The sequence below is a fragment of the Topomyia yanbarensis genome, chromosome 2 (genome assembly GCF_030247195.1).
Source record: "Topomyia yanbarensis strain Yona2022 chromosome 2, ASM3024719v1, whole genome shotgun sequence".
NCBI lineage: Eukaryota > Metazoa > Arthropoda > Insecta > Diptera > Culicidae > Topomyia > Topomyia yanbarensis.
This window is the reverse complement of record NC_080671.1, coordinates 405,152,697-405,170,125: the sequence shown is the minus strand read 5'-3', so window position 1 is coordinate 405,170,125 and position 17,429 is coordinate 405,152,697. Positions and strand designations below refer to the sequence as shown.

The window sequence follows — 17,429 nt, the reverse complement described above, 5'->3', positions numbered from 1 at the left end:
TCATTACCCGCGGTACAAACAGGCGAACAGGTAGGCGAACCTTATCCAGGAAGACATAGTTGGGAAGAGCAGATCCGGAGAAAGTCACCCGAATCGAGTCTGACGGAGAATAAGTTGTCTTATCATCTTCAGTTTTTGCGGAATACAATTGCTTGCATTCCAGAATCTTCACCTTTTGAAGGTCCTTAAAGCAGCCAACCCCGTACTTCAACAGATCTTCGCACTTTAGACCCGGTTCGGCGACGATTCCATCAATCTCCACTGCCCTACAAGGCACATACACCCTGAATTGCTTCGTAAAACGCTCGCTGCGAGCAATCTGGTTTGCCTGATCGAGGTCATTTACTATAACGCGTATCTTATTAGCTCGAACACGTGTTATCTGAGCTACGGACGGGTAGTTAGCAGTCAGCTCCCGTGAGATTTCTAGAATATTGGGCGATTTTGTGTTGGGCCGGAAATACACCACCCAGGGTCCAGTCGAACTGGCTGGGTATGTTTTAATACGGGGAGGACTGGGGGAATCAGGGGAGGGAGTAATTTCGGGTTCATCCGGTATATCCATGGGAATATCATTCCCATCCAATGTTACTTCGCCCTCGGCCATTTAGGCACGAGAATAACACGTGGTGTAAACGAGAGATGAAACTTATATTCAGGGGAAAGGGAAGAAGTAGAGACCGATCCGGGAAAGGGAAATGAAAGAAAAAAAAAATACTTAGCTTATATAGCGGCGATTCCGGCTATTCTGGTATTCTCTTCACCAGCCTGGGCACCAGCGAACAAAGACTGCCTCAAACAATGGTTGACCTTCACTGACAATATTTATTCTTATTCACGGCACCAGAAAACGAACTGCTTCGATCGAGAGCTCGGAGGGTTATGAGGCATTATTTTAGCGGTTATCAATTAACAAAGAGTTTCATCCATTTTAACATGCTGGAGCACTGAATATTTAAAAAAAAATGTTGCGATTTTAAGCTTGAAAAAATTTGAAATAACTGCGAACTAGATTCACAAAAAAAAATTTTTTTGAATTAAGTGAGCTCTTAAAAATAAATTTGGCATGTTCGACTCTAAAGAAAAATGAAAACTTGCTTGGAATTTACTATTCTGGCGAAATTCTATGATTTATTAGTTGTATAGAAAATTGACACTAAGGTAAAGTAATATTTTGTGTTTTTGTGCATTTCGTACTTAAAAATCGAACAATATGCTCAAAAAGTATAACAAATCACTACTTAATAAGTTCAGAGTAAAACTCATTTCAAATGAGAATCATTGAGCAGACTATTCTAGGTCAATAAGTAATCTACGAAAAAAGTATCGCGTGATCAAAGTCACCCCGATTTACGGTAGTTGAGAGAGAGAGAGAGATTTTCGAGTTTTAATTGTTTATAACTAAAAGGTAATTAACAAATTCACATAATTTTTTGTGCTAGTTGTACTCCTTATATCCTTAAGAGTTGATTAAAAGAAAGAATTTGTATTTATCTGTCAACACTAACTAGAAATCCAATAAAAAATTAGTAGAAGTAAGTGGGACGTATACGTGCCATTGCGTCGCAAAGGGTTAATTGCGAAAACCGTACAAAAAATAACGTGCTAAGTGCGAAAACTGTGTAAAAAAGCCATGTAAATAAACCGTGCAAAAAAACCTTTGTGTATTCTAAAATCTTTGAGAATTTTCAGACGATTCTTAAAATTTTAAAAATCTTATGAAACTTTCCGAAACATTCTAAAATTTTCTGAAAACTTCTGATATCGTCTTAATTCTTCTGATATGAAAACTTTAGAAATTGTAGTACATCTTTTGAAATCTATTTGAAGCATAGATTTCTGAAGAATACTGAATGCTTTTTAAACAATCGGATCCTCTCTTAAATCTTCCAAAAACTTCTGGAATATCATTTGAATTAAGTTTTATTTTTGTGTTTCATCAGTAACTAGCACCAACTGGGTGCCTATAGTCAGACGATGTATCCAAACTTACTGATGAATTTGAAACGCAAAAATCAAACTTAATTTAAGTCAGGTCTTGTGCCCTTAATGTGGCAATTGTTTTAATCCAATTAACCCTTTTGGGAATTAATATTGCATAATCATTTGAATACTTTATTCATACGAAAAGTGTTGCCAAATGCCAAACCATGATATCTTCAATGTATAAGACATCCAAACACAGCGAGTACCATCCTCCTTCCAAAACCCATTAAAGCGTCCGTTTAGTTCCGTAACCTCAAACAGTTACTGACTGATATGGAACGTAAATATTGTATATTTAATTAACCCTTTGACACCACCAAACAAACACTGTTGAATCGAGCTCTCATTACATAATTCACACTTGCACTGTTTATATATCATTCGAAGGCTACCTCGCTGCAGTGCAATTATTGGCAATTAAAACGTGCTCTCGAACGGTATGCACTTTTGCACTTGGCCAAGTGAGTTTTGCTTATACAAGTCAATGTGGCTTTCGGATCACGTCTATCGCATAAAATGTAAACATGTTCGACGAGAAAGTTATTGGAATCAAAATCAACTGCTACGAACGAACTAATTCTGTTCGCTTTCAGTTAAGTTAATTAATCGGGGGAAACGATCCTCCCACATCCCAAAGATTACTCTGCTCCAAACCATGCGACCGTCGCAACAAAACTTCTGCGAGGTCGCTTCGCACCCGTGCTTCAGTTATCTCACACTTAATGAATGATCTAAGCGTTTGTGTGGGACTTCCACCCGTCTTCGACTCGGATGAATATTGGAACAAGCTGCGCGGACCACGCGCAATTTAACATAAGACCATCACCATCTACGCCTAGTCCGTGCAACTAAGCTGCTTCTATTTAGCTAGAAATCATGTACATACACATATTGGTGAATCAACCATCGGTGGCGTTTAATTAACTGCATCGACGAGGTCAACAATGGAGTGCGCCAACGGCAGCGTGGGCCTCCGAAAATTAGGCCAAGGTGACGCTCTGATACGGCCACTTCATTTGCCAAGAGTGCGTAACTTTCGCGACAACCGCCATCAGAGATCAGACCAGACGGAGACGACGTACACGGTGAAGCCCCGGTGCAACTGCTGTACACTGACGGTTCTATGCTCATTCGTAGGTACACCCGCGAGCAGTCATGCAGTCAGTGAACTTGTGAGCGAACGTCATCATCGCGTCTGGGTCGAGATCTATCTATCGATCTGATGCGGTGTTGTTGCTGTTGCTGCCATCACCGACCGGCTGCGGTGCGGTTGTGCATGTTACATAGAGGAGAGTGTGGTTAGTCGGTTGGGGGAGACGGTGGACGGGCGCGCACATGGCAATAGGCCAGACAACAATCAGACATTGGCAGAATTGTAATTGGAGTGAAAAGTGTGTCTAGCGGAGAGGATTGTTATCAGGGTGGCGAATGGCCAAGTGCAGGCCGGTGAATAACACATGGGGCTTGGGAAACACTTCGATAGCGCATTTGTTGCATACTTTTTGTTGGATGCAACAAATTGTGGTAATGGATTTTCTAAGACGGGTTGGATCCTATTTGTGATTTCAGGTATTTCTAGACATGAACTCTCTATACTCGGTTTTTTTTGTAGATTTTCGCGTACCGAGAGCTTTAGAAGATTAATTGCCTATTTGAAAAATAATTCTATTTTAAATAATCGCTTCATCAACAGGGTTAAACGCTCATACATACGTAATAATTCAAGTCGTATAGCACGCTCCAATCTGTAATATTAGTGGCTATAAAACTAACGTCAATTATTGATAGGGCAACTAATTAATTATTGATTCGCAAAGTTTGTTTGAATGTTTGAAAACTGATTTCAAAGCTACCAAAATCACTCGTATCTATAAATACAAACAGGATAACTCGTTGGATTACTCTCCTAAAATAAGTTTGGGTTTTCTTTGGAGCTTGTTACAATAAGAACTAATTGGAAACCATGGCAGTCAACTGTTCCAGAAAAAACTTCTCGCTGTGTGGGGAAAAGCAATAAAAATGCTTTCAAGAGCTACCGGAATATTGAAAGGTTTAATCTCTGGGGAAATAAAGTGTCACTATGAATTATGGTGCCTCAAGAAGGGCTGGAAGTTCCTGTTCATTTTTAAGATCTCCGAGACCAGGACTTTCTTCGGTTTTATAACAGCAGCTATCATATTTGGTAACCCATCAAGGGACAATATGGTTATTTTTGGAACGGGCATGACGAGAAGATGGCGGAAATGTATCTCTGGTGTCATTTTGAGATCCAAGATGAAGACTTCCGGTTGAACAATATTCTCGATAACCCAAAAAATGGGGATATTTTTGGAACGGGCTTGACTAGTCGATGATGAAAATGGATATTTGAAACCGTTTTGAAATTCAAGATGGCTCGATAACCCAACAATATGGGTGTTTTTGTAACGGGCTTAAAGAGTAGATGATGGAAATGGATGTTTGGCGTCATTTTGGAAACCAAGACGGCGACTTCCGGTGTAGCGAAAGTTTCTATAATCATGACCATAAGGGTATTTTTGAAATTAACTTAACGAGTACATGATAGAAATCGATGAGTGACGTCATTTAGAGGCCAAGATGGCGACTCTCTATTGTGCTAAATTTTCTATAACCATATCAGTAATATATCTATACTAGTAATATATCTATATATGTACAGTGTAGGGGAACCCGGGGCTATTAAGACAGTGGGGGTAATTTTGACCCCCTCGGTTTCTCAGAAAATCGTAAGATTTTCTAACTGTCGTACATATTTGTGGAACCGCTATTCTAAAACATTAATTTTGACAGCGGAATCTATTTTTTTGTTTTTTTTTAGAAAGGATACAACGTGTTTCATTTTTTTGCCATCCTCAAAACAAAAATCCTTATACTACTAAAAACGTGATTAAAGCAACAAATAAAAGTGAAAAAAATGAAAGGTATGCATTTTAGGAAGCTTGAGGCTCTTATACTATGGGATCATTTTTGTTTAGGTGAAAACACAGATATTTTCAAGACGCGCACCACTTTTGTGCGAAATGAGCGTACGGAGCTATTCGGACCCCCTATTCTGTCAAACACCGTTCAGCGGCTTGCGGCTACGCAGGCGATTGCACACGACACAGTAAAGAAAATGCATGATGCGCCAATCGACAGCTGTGACTAACCAGATTAAGTTTTTGTAACGGAATTTTTTTTTTGTTTTTTTAGGAGTTTCTCTAATAAATATTTCATAAGTAAATATAATTACATTGTGAAAAATTAAAAAAAAAAACATTGTAAAAGCATGGAAAACAAGGAAACAGCATGGAGTTTTGCAAATCGCCACCTAGCGCTGTAATGGAGTGGTGCAAATGAACTTTTATGGCACCAAATGAAGCTCAGGCTTCAAACTAACAATTAGGACTTTTGACCGATTAATTTTTTCACATCTATCCACCTAAACGAACGATTTGCGTAGGTAGGTCCGAATAGCCCCGGGTTCCACTACATCTATTGCATAATTATCCCATTCTGGACATACTCATATTAATGAGGTTATGAGTTTTTTTTCTAAACCGGATGTCACCATCTTGGTATACAAAATGGCTTCCGACATCGATATCCGTCATTTAGTTCTTAATTCCATTCTGAAAAACCCGTCCTTGTTGATGCTATAGAGAATTTATCTAAACCGGAAGTCGCCATTTTGAATTGTGAAATGGCTTCAGACATCGATTTTCGTCATTTACTTATAAGCCCCATTTCAAAAATACTCATATTGTTAAGGTTGTAGAGAATTCATCCAGACCGGAGCTCGTGAGTTTAGTTTTCAAAATGGCTTCCGATATCGATTTAAGTCATCTACTCATTAACTCCATTCCGAAAATATCCATATTGTTGACATTATAGAGAATTTATCTCAACCGAAAGTCGCCATTTTTATTTTCACAATGGCCTCAGACATCGATTTCCTTCAACCACTTTCTGAAAATATCAATATTGTTGAGATTATAGAGTATGTATCTCAACCAGAAGTCGCCATTTTGGTTTTCACAATTGTTTCCCGCATCGATTTTCGTAATGTACTCGTCAACCCTATTCCGAATATATCCATATTAGGGCATTGCAAAAAAAACTTTTTTTTGAATTCTCGAAGGCCCTCCCTCTCATATTGTGACAAATGTCAAAGTAAGCTCAGATGCCAAATTTCACATCATTTGGAAATTTTAGACCCCCGCCCACTTCGCTTGAAATTTTTTGAAATTGGTACTATGGGAAAATATGGAGGAAAAATACATTAAATGCTATAACTTTTGAAGTAGCAATTAGAAAATTACAATTTATACCTCTTTTGAAAGGAAAATAGTATTTGAATGGAGATATTTTTATTTCTAGGAAAATACGGGAAAGTAGGGTACTGGGTCATTTTGGATCCAAAATCCCATATTTTTAATGATTTTTCTGCTCCGTGATGCAAATCATACATATTTTGTAGTTTTTCTAATATGAAAAAATCTTAGAAATCGATCGGAACCCTTTTGACCTTAGTCAGAATACGAGAAGTGTGGGTTATAGGGCTTTTTGTCATTCATATTAAATATTATCATTTTCTCATGCATATAACTCTATTATTCTTCTTATTATAGTTATAGCATTTAATGTATTTTTCCTCCATATTTTCCCGTAGTAGAATTTGTCCAAACCGGGCGTCGCCTTCTTGGTTTTCAAAATGGCTTCCGACATCCATTTCCGTCATGTACTCATTTACCCCATTCCGAAAATACTCAACTTTTATTAGTAATAGTTGGCTATGAGTATGATAAATTGTATACAATTTCATACGGTACTGCACGTACTCAAACTTTTTTACGAACTTGATTCGTAAAAAAGAGTTTGTTTTTTCGAATTAGCCACGTAAATCGAATATTACGTAGAAAACGAGTTCGTAAATGAAGGTTTAAGTGCATCCAAGAAATTCAAATTTAAAAACCTGGCACTCGACCCGAACCCGAGAAGTTTAAATTTACAAAACCCGAATCCGACCCGAAACTCGCCGGGTTCGGGTCGGGTCCGGGTTTCGGGTCCAAAAACCCGAACCCGAGCATCTCTAGCAATTGTACATTTTCGTAGCTAACTGTTTCTAATAAAAGTTGGGTATTTTCGGAATGGAGTTAACGAGTTAATGACGGAAATCGATGTCTTGAGTCATTTTGTAATCCGAAATGGAGACTTCCGGTTTCGATAAATTCTCTATAACCTTAAAAATGTGGGTATTTTCGGAATGAGGTTGACGAGTGCATGGTGGGAATCGATGTCTCCAATTTCCATATTGTTAGGGTTATCGTGAATATTGCTCAAGCGGATGTCGCCATCTTGGATTTCAAAAAGGTTCCAATTGTCCATTTCCACCATCAACTTGTCAAGGTTACTCCAAAAATACCCATATTGTTAGGGTTATCGAGAATATTGCTCAACCGACGAATTTTTATAACAATATGAAGCAAAATTTTTTTACGAACTAAATCTCAAATAACGAACACTTTTTTTTACGAACTAATTCAATTTCCGAGCCCCCGGTTTGGTTCGTAAATGGTGGTTACAGTGTGCTAGATCTATTTGTCTAAGAATAAGTGTATTTTTTAGTTGTCTAAGGTCACAAAACACGAATTTGAGGATAGATTTGGAGAATTCGACATGGTGGATCCAAAATGGTGGACTAAAAAAGTGAAATTTTTATTAATATCAATGAAACTTTTAATATTAGAATAATTGAGGTCACTGAACACGAATTTGAGGTTGGATTTGTAAAAATTTAAATGTACACTACTGCCACCTATAGAATTCATGTGAACTACCAGAGTTGCCTTCGGTCGGTATAGAAACTTGTTTTAGAGCGCGCGGCGAACTTGTTTCTGAGCATCCGTTAACGCTCAGGACATAGGTCCGTGTAGTGACGGAACTAATGCACGGATCAAAAAAACCTTTTACCTTTTGCATTCTCTATAACGACAAATCAAAATCAAGCGGGTATCAGACTCGATTAAAATTGCATTCGTTAATACTACAATGAAAATTTTTGGGATTTTATCGGCGAAATCAATCATAAAAATAATCGAAAACGGCGTGCTTTCGGTGATTTTAAGTGTCTGATAAAGAGAACACGTCGTTTTCGATTATTTTTATGACTGATTTAGCCGATAACATCCCATAATTAAAGTTCTCCAGTCGTCAAATAGCTTAAAATATAGTGAAACATATAGCAGGAATGTGTTGGGTTGTAATATTACAAAATAACTCTAAAAAGCTAGGGATATTTACAAGTGACAAGACACGATTGTTTAGTCAATTAATAACAGATTCTGGTAAACAATACATGAGGAGTTTTCTAAAATTTTCAAATCAAACCGTTGCAAGTTTTGAAGATGCATAGGTTATGTTTATTTGTTTTGAAAACCACGCAAAATCTCGCGCGGATGTAAGAAATCGGAAAAAGAACAATGAGTGCTTTATTTTCAAATTATTTTAAGTTTACTGCGCCTATTTTAATAAAGTGCTAAAGTCGACGTCAACATTAAATGCAATATTCTCATGTTGAGAAAATGTCTGAAAAATTACCTCGTACTTTATATTCCCATTTAGGAACAGGAACTTGATAGAATGCCATGTTAAATTAATCATTTTTTCCGAATAATATACCAGATTTATTAAAAATATTGTATTTTGAACGATTTTTGCAGATAAATGTTTTGGTCCCTTTTGAAACATCACACTGGTTTTGTGCCCTCTTCCACAAACCCTTTTCGGCGAGAGGTTAGCTTATAGTCACAGAGAACAGACATATAAGCTGGAACAAACTTTCCCGAAAAACCTGTGTAAACATTTGTATGAAAACACGTTGAAAATCACCATCGCATACAGGTTCGCATGCGTGAGTCACCATTGTATACAAGTTTGCACACAAGTCCCGTATAGCGATTGCTGGCCGATCGAAGCGCCGGCTGGAGGCAAGTTGCTACTTGTTGTTGTCATTTCAAAGCGACAGTTTTATTTCTTACACAAGTTGAAAACTTCACTTGTCAGTTCTCAGTGTTATAGTTCATGCGAGTGAACTGTTTTGTTTACCGCAAATGATTATGTGACGTTTATTTTGATCCCTTTATCGGCCTTGGGATGTTTTTTGACCCTTTTCAAGTTTAGTTTTTTCATTATGAAAAGGGCCCATGAACGATTTTTTTCCGTTTTGTCGTACGGTGTATATGAACCGTTAGTTTTTGACGGGTAGTGAAAGGGAACATAAACAAAACAAGTTATTTTGTTATGTGCCTTTCGATCATCCATTATTTTGCGAATAGCCAAGCTTCAGAATCAGCTTATTTAATGTGTGTATAAAGCTTTGTTAGTGTCCATTTTAAGTAAGTATTAACCGGAATGGTTTACGTTTTGTTTATGTTTATGTTCGTTTGTTTATTTGAAATATTATTCAAACCGCAAAGAATTTTTTGGCCATTGAAATTGTTCATTCTGTAAAGGCTTTTTATTTTAGTGTTGAATAATCAAGAAATGAGATGAATAGACGGACTAAGATTAATTAAGAAGCGTCTACCCTACAATATTTCAAACTGAAATAATTTAAGATAGGATCCTGTTGCTTTTTCACTTTGAGACGTTGTAAAACGCCCCACTTCTTCGCCAAGCCTATCACTAATTTTACGATCCTGCAACACCAGCGAATCATCACTCATAAACTTTGTTTCATCTTGCGAATCCTGGGTGGCGTGCGAGCAGACGATTTAAGAGCCTCTCAATTAAATACCCATAACCATTACTCACGAATCGCCAGACCATCGTTCGGATTGCTCGACCGCTAAAAGCACATTTCGGTTTAGAACCCAACCACGTCGACAATGATTAAAAAAATTTTAATATTCTTATGGCACGCATACAGTCTGAACCAAGTGTCTCGAATGGCATCTTCCTTCGGAAGATGCGACCGAACAAAACGAACCGATGAAAGGTTCCTATTGGCTGCAACAAATTCCCGGCACTGATGACTGTCGAGGATAATGTGTATCATACTCACACGCGGTTGGATGGTAGGAAGGACTGTTTCTTACGAAAAAAAAAGCCATTTTCGAATCGCGAAACGACCTACATCAAACCGATAAAAAAACGGACAGTAAATTTCACGAGGCGACGAGACTCGGATGAATCACTCCACAGCGACAGATTTATTGCAAATTCCTCTTCCCCGAAGATTTCGACTGGTTGATTGCCGTTTTTATGTTTGTTTAGTTTGATCCGGAACAAATCAGTCTTCCGTTTTATTGGGCTAAAATTTTCTTTTTATTTTTTCTCTCATTTCAGATGATGCGAACGTTCTACGGAGGCCGCTGGACGGCAATTCTACCGCATCTAGCGCAAGTAATTTTAGCATAAATTTCGACGACGGAATTCCTCGGTTGCACGATCCGTCCAAGTCGGAGGTGGTCTTCATCAAGCCAACGAAAATCCTGGCACAGCCCCTGCATGCCGACGATCTGCTGTACGATTCCAAAACGGCGAATCCCGGTAGGTGGATTGATTTTATTGTAGTTTTAAAACGCGTATTGAGGTGGTTTGGAATTTGAAATTCTAGTTGCATACAAACTAATAGATTACAGTTGCATACAAGATGACAGATTAGCGAACCCTAGAGCACTCTAGTTAGAGTGTGACCAAGACGAGTTTGACGTATCCAAACGAGCAGAAATCTGACGTATTTCTATTGTGAATATGTCAAATTTCATGTTCGTTTGGATACGTCATGGCCTCATGGCCACACTCTAACTAGAGTGCTCTAGTGAACCCTTATAAAAAACGCACCGTTTATTTAACGTCTATTGATTTTGCTAATTTGACACGACTCATCGTGGTAGCTTAGGAATCGCCTAAATTTAGTTGAAATGATGAATATCGTTCCAATTGGGCTGCATATACAATCAAATCGAATTAAAAAACGGATATCTAAACTACGTGGCATTTGTTAGATTTTCAGCCAATAAACGTCACATTTATTGATATTTAAAAAAATACTTTCTGCTCAGATATCGACAAAAATGCTGAGATTCGGCAGTAAAAATGAAGTGTGTAAGTTTATGGTCAGTTTTATTTGTTTTGAAATTGACAGTCAAAATCCAATCACACACGTCCAAACAGCAAAAAATCCTTAGCTTTCATTTTCATATTTCAATTATCGTTCCGTCTTATCTTAATCAAATCCACCACCATAATGTGAAAACCCACAGCAAACTCAAGCATAATGGATTCGGACCATTTAAGCTGACCCTTTCCACAAGGCTTACTGTCACCGGATCCATTCCGGACTCGATCAACCTGCAGTAATCAGCCTTAAAACCCGCTTACCCACGCCAGCCGCCCATCATCGCGTCGATTGCACTTAAGCCGATTGGATGAATGCGCAAGGTACATTATAAATGTGAGGCTGCACAGCTACCAGCACCGGCTTAGTGGCGAACGTCTTCCCTTAATCCCATCCATCGACAACGACGAAGACGACTTCGACGATGATGACCATCATCGATATCTACTGGCTGCCTGACGAACACCCCTTATGTCGATCGGTTCGTGACGTGACCGTATCTCCGTTCGTCTTGCTGCAAATCGCGAAACTTCGATACCTACGTGAAACGGAGTGGAACTCCTCCGCAGTCCGCATGTATGCAGTTTGGCGAAACGATCAACTAGTTGAAAAACGCATCACGTTTCCCGTTGGCAAAACGTGTCTTGCAGCTCAACATTGGCAGGACCCCCCTCTCACCAACCAAGCGAATCCACACTCTGTGAAATTATTAGCACTCCCGTATTACTCCCACACATGTGTCAAACAGCAGATGACATTTTCGCACATCCGTGATGACCCACACCCGGCTGTTTGCGGGTGACTTTTTCATAATTTCCCCGTGTCTATCCATAAAGCTGCAATCGAGTAAAGGATGAAGATTATATGGCAGAATCAAAATAATGACTGCATAAATTCTGTTCCCACGCAGCAGCGAACGCGCCGCGGGATACTCCATTCGAAATGTATTAATGTCCGATTCGTTGCAGCAGTTTGCGCGGTCAATATTAAGAGATCCCCCCGGATCTTCTTCGTCCCTTCATACAGCGATTGCATGTGTGATTGTGTGCGGTTAGAATATGCACTGGTTCATCTCAGATCATTCGAACGTGTGAATCACATTTCGTCTTGTTTTGTCAGAACACAGAATCAATGCTGGGAAGCGCGTGTTTCGAGGTAATGTGGCTCCCTAAGGAGTCGAGGGGTGTGCTGATGTATTTTGAGCTTATTTAAAAGAAGTAGTCATCCTATTCTGCATTAGTGGCAGAAATGTATCGGAATATCGCGAGTTCAGGCGGATTATCGCGAGAGTACCGTGAAATATATCCACACCAGACGAAATTCGAAAGGCTAATCGAAATGAGGCTGTAATAACTACCGAGGAATGAGAATGCTCAATACCGCTTATAAAGTACATACACTCCCGTGTTCTGTTTAGCAGTCTGCGCCCGTCGACTGAAACTTTTGTTGGCGAGTACTACAGCGAATTAGTCTGCGACAATTCCTCTACAATTTTCGAGAGTACATCTGGTTGTGGATTTCAAGGCAGCGTACGATTCAATGAAACGAAATGAACTGGGACAGATAATGAAGATTGCACATGGCTTTCCGACAAGACTGATTAAACTGATTCTTATGACACTCGATAGGTTAAAATCAATCGTCAGGGTAGCATAAGACATCCAACCTATAACTGGATTTAAGCAGGAAGATACTCGTTCTAATTTGTTGTTCAACATAACACTCGAAGGCTCCTTTGAATTCGATCGCAGAGCAGTAAAAGAAGGGTTCGTGCCTTTTAAATGGGACGCTAAGAGAATTGGACTCACTATAAACTTTGACAAGTCAGAATGCACAGTAGATAACTAGGACTTTTCTCGTCTCGCGTAATGTTGCGTTACGTTGTGACGATGATTTTGATGGATTGCACAGCGATTTCAAGATGTTTCACTACTGATCATCTATGTAATACGAGTAACTTAGGAACTGGTAAGTAGGAGTTAAGGGGTTATATACAAAGTTTTGGCGAAAAAGTGAGCTAAGTTCGTGATTTTTTTACAGTGTTTTATACAAATTTTATTTGAAATTGCAAAACACAGCACTACCAAGTGCTATTAAAGTTCTAAAAAACAAGTTGAATTAAAAAAAAATATTGAAAGTAGGCGAAGTTATGACCCATCCCCCGAAGCGTGTTTTGGCAGAGGTTTACGGTGATCGCACTCCAAGCCGAACCGCTAAACTGAAATTAAATAACCTTTCTATATGAGAAAGGCAAAAAGTAAAAAGATTATTGAAGAAAAATTAATTGTGGTGTACTTGAACGGATCGGTTTTCCAATAAAAAAAACCTATTTTAATCCACCTAGCGGTGCAATTGTGCCTTTCTCAATTATGAATCACGAGAATGTGTGCGTTGTTTATGTGTTTTAGCTTTTAATGAATCTTTTAAATGCATATATTACATTTTATTATTATACATCACATGACAACTATATACAGGAAAATAAATCATTATTCGAGTTCTAAAATTTTGAAAAAGAAGAAACAGCCACGGTAATATTGAACTGAAAAAAGGTGCAAAATCGGCAAAGTCCCAAAAAGTCGATTTTTATAAAAAAAAAATTTTTCGAGATAAAATAAAATCTCGACGTTTCATGCATATTAAAGATGTTTGGCATCAAAAATACGAATTCGATTTCTGAAATTTCATGAGGTCCCCCCTTTGAAAAAAAATTGACATCTGTGGGGATATTATAGCTATCATTTGGGACTAAGTTTGTGAAAATCGGCCCAACCATTTCCGGGAAACTGATGTGAGCTTGTAAATTTTGAACGATGGTCGCTTTTCCCGGGCACTTCCGGAACCGTCTATGGTGGTCAATGTAGTGAACGAAAGTTTGGTTGGCCGTCGGTGACCTAGAACAGCAAATTCAAGTTGTTTGAGAGACATTTTAGCGAAATTTTTACCTTTTTTGCTTTCATCGGAGTATCGGTTTGAATCACAATTTGCTATGTGATCGCACGCCACAACCTGTAACTCTGGAACCGGAAGTCGGATTGGTATGAAATTAAATAGCCATTTACGGGGACGCAATACCTTTCATTTGAGGCCAAGTTTAGTCGAATCGGTCTAGCCATCTCCGAGAAACCGATGTGACTGTTATTCTGAATTTAGATACTTCCGCCGGGGCTTCCGAAACCGAGGATGGTGGCCAATGTGGCCAAATAGACTTTGAATGGATGTTAGTGACCTTATACTACAAATCGAAGCAGTTGTGGTCATATTTTGGAAAAAATTTCACCTTTATACATTCATTGCAGAATTTATTAAAATCGACATTTTCTGCGTGTTCGTACTTATCACCCTGTAATTCCGGAACCGGAAGTCGGATCCATTAGAAATTCAGTAGCAGCCTATGGGAACGTTGCACCTTTCATTTGAGACTAAGTTTGTCAAAATCGGTTCAGCCATCTCTGAGAAAAATGAGTGAAATTTTTGGTCACATACACACACACATACACACACATACATACATACACACATACATACACACACAGACATTTGCCGAACTCGACGAACTGAATCGAATGGTATATGTCACTCGGCCCTCCGGGCCTCCGTTAAAAAGTCGGTTTTCAGAGCAATTGCAATACCTTTCTATTGAGAAAGGCAAAACATGTTAACCAAAAAAACATGTTAACCAAAAATTTGAGTTTTGTGGTATTCAAAATTTTAAACAAAAATTCATGGCAAACAATCAAAAAATTTGATGCAAAAGGAACCGTTCAAGTACACGAGAATGTAAATACAAACAATTCAAATAAAAACGTGTTTAATCCACCTAACAGTGTGATGAGACATTTCTTATAACTCTTATCACTCTCTTCGGATATTATATCGTTTGAGAGCATTTAGAACTTGATGCTTCGTGATGTTTTTGATAACACATACTACATGGGATAGTGGCAGGACTCAGAGAATCGCTCAAATCAGCATAGGACAACATCAGTGCTAGAAATCTCAAACCAAATCAATGGGAAAGCAAAAAAATGGCCCATAAAATAGACATACCAACGAATTATTGTTAATGCTCTGTTAATAAAATATCTATATTGTGGTGGGAAAACTGAATTTTCCTAAAGGGGTTATATATTGTACTGAAACAAAAAAAACTATTTTTTTTAATCGATTTGAAGTTTATATTTTACTCAAATTTCCAACGCGGCTGAGAACTAAGAAATCAACGCTTTTTCTTGAAAAGGGCGATACTAGCAGTGATACCATTCAAAGAAAATCAACAGTAAATATTTCCAGACTTGGTTTTATTTCCTATTTAAGAACTATTGTGTTTTTTGACATCCCAGATTGCATGATTCAGTGATAGAAACCCAAAACTTCATAAAGTATTTGAAATTATTAAATTAAAATTTGTTTTTGCTATTGAAATTTACAAAATGATAGTATCGCCCCTTTGGCGATTGTTTACTTTTTCGGTCCCATCTATCAGCATTGAAGTATCGCCCTTACGTTTTTTTGCAATAACTACCGTTTTACACCACCGATTTCGTCCGGGTTTTTTCAATAGAGATCATTGTTTCAAATTTTACTTCGACATCGACTTTTTCTAAAGGTGACTTCCCAGTAGTATTCTTGATTTGAATTATTATCGCTAATCCTAATGCCAAAGAACAAATAATATCGGCCCACCTCTGCGTCGATTCCTAGTCCCACCAGGAGTACTTGCACCAAATTTGAAGCAAATCGGACAAGTCTAACTACCGGACCAACGGGCCTGAAATTTGTATGGGAATTATCAACAATTTACATGGAGAAAACCCACCAGCACGCATTTTCGCCGCTAGGTGGCACTGTATGCATCGTATTATCACTGTAAGTGAAAATAAGAATGATAATTGAATTGTCTACAACTTTGTCGAAGACTGCAAGTAAATCCGACTTTGTTAAAAGAAGTTATTAAACTTTTAACGAAGTGATGTCTGAGTCAGTTTTGCATGGGGCCTAACAGTGCATGGTTGTGTATCAGTACTCGATTCACACGAACTAAACATTTTTGTGAAATAATCGTTAGGTTTAGCGCAATGGTATGTTCAGAAGAATTATAGTAAATAGTACGAGTCATGCTTTGATTAGAAAATTTTAGTTCCACCTGTTACCGCATAGAGGGCGCCAACACTAACTTTTCAACGGAGAGAGATAGAAACGTGGTGTCTTCTACAAAGTTATAGAACAGGCATTTTCCAGTATTTCTTCTGAACATCTTGATACTCTATCTCTCTTCTATGAAAAGTTAGTAGTGGCGCCCACAGGTGGAACTAAAAATTTTCCAACCAAAACATAACTCGTATTATTTACTATAATTCTTGTAAACGTACTATTCGGCTAAATCTAACCATTATTTCACAAAAATATATAGTTCGCGGGAGTCGAGTACTGATACACAACCATGCACTGCTAGGCCCCATGCAAAACTGACTCAGACATCACTTCGTTAAAAGTTCTTTTAACATAGCCGGATTTACTAGCAGTCTTCGACAAAGTTGTAGATAATTAAAATATCTTTCTTATTTTCACTTACAGTGATAATACGTTGTATACAGTGCTACCAAGCGGCGAAAATGCGTGCTGGTGGGTTTTCTCCATGTAAATTGTTGAAAATTCCCATACAAATTTCAGGGCCGTTGGTCCGGTAGTTAGACTTGTCCGATTTGCTTCAAATTTGGTACAAGTACTCCTGGTGGGACTAGGAATCGACTCAGAGGTGGGCCGATTGAGTTTTCAAAAATTCATCATTTTTCTGGGCAGTCTAGTGCACAGTGCTCTAAAACTCTAGCGAAATCGTCTTAGGGCACCAGCGGGTCTGTAATGAATACTAAAAATTAATTTCTATTCCATAATTTTCAGTTCAGCAATTCGAGAGTTCGTGCTCACCGCAAGCCATGAAAAATAGACTACGTTGTGAAGTGATGATCACTATTTATTAAAAAATCACGGTTAAATAAAAAATAAAACTATTAAAAAATTTCAAATAGTTTATAATTTTCACAAACCTATTAGGAAAAATTGTGTAATAAGCTTTCGTAATATTGTGTAGGAAAAAAGCTGAAAATTTGAAAAGAAATCTGAGGATTATGATTGATTACAGAACTCTGGAATTTTCTATTGGAATGTTTTCAGGCATGAATTTGATATTGATGCTATTAGACAACTGTGAAATCAAGACCAATAGATTAGTTACATATCAGGACCACATTCCGAAAATTTATCAAAAGTCCTCATGATGTTTACAACAACAGGTTATCAATCTACGGATCAGATAATG

General features: G+C 38.1%; 1 protein-coding gene across 1 annotated transcript in view; it reads left to right on the top strand.

Annotated features, from left to right (window-relative positions):
• Positions 1–17,429, top strand: part of LOC131685016 (A disintegrin and metalloproteinase with thrombospondin motifs 9) — an 811,665-nt gene that overhangs the window by 486,368 nt on the left and 307,868 nt on the right. Inside the window, 1 exon segment of the mRNA XM_058968345.1 lies at positions 10,336–10,539. Coding sequence (XP_058824328.1) covers positions 10,336–10,539 — 204 coding nt within the window.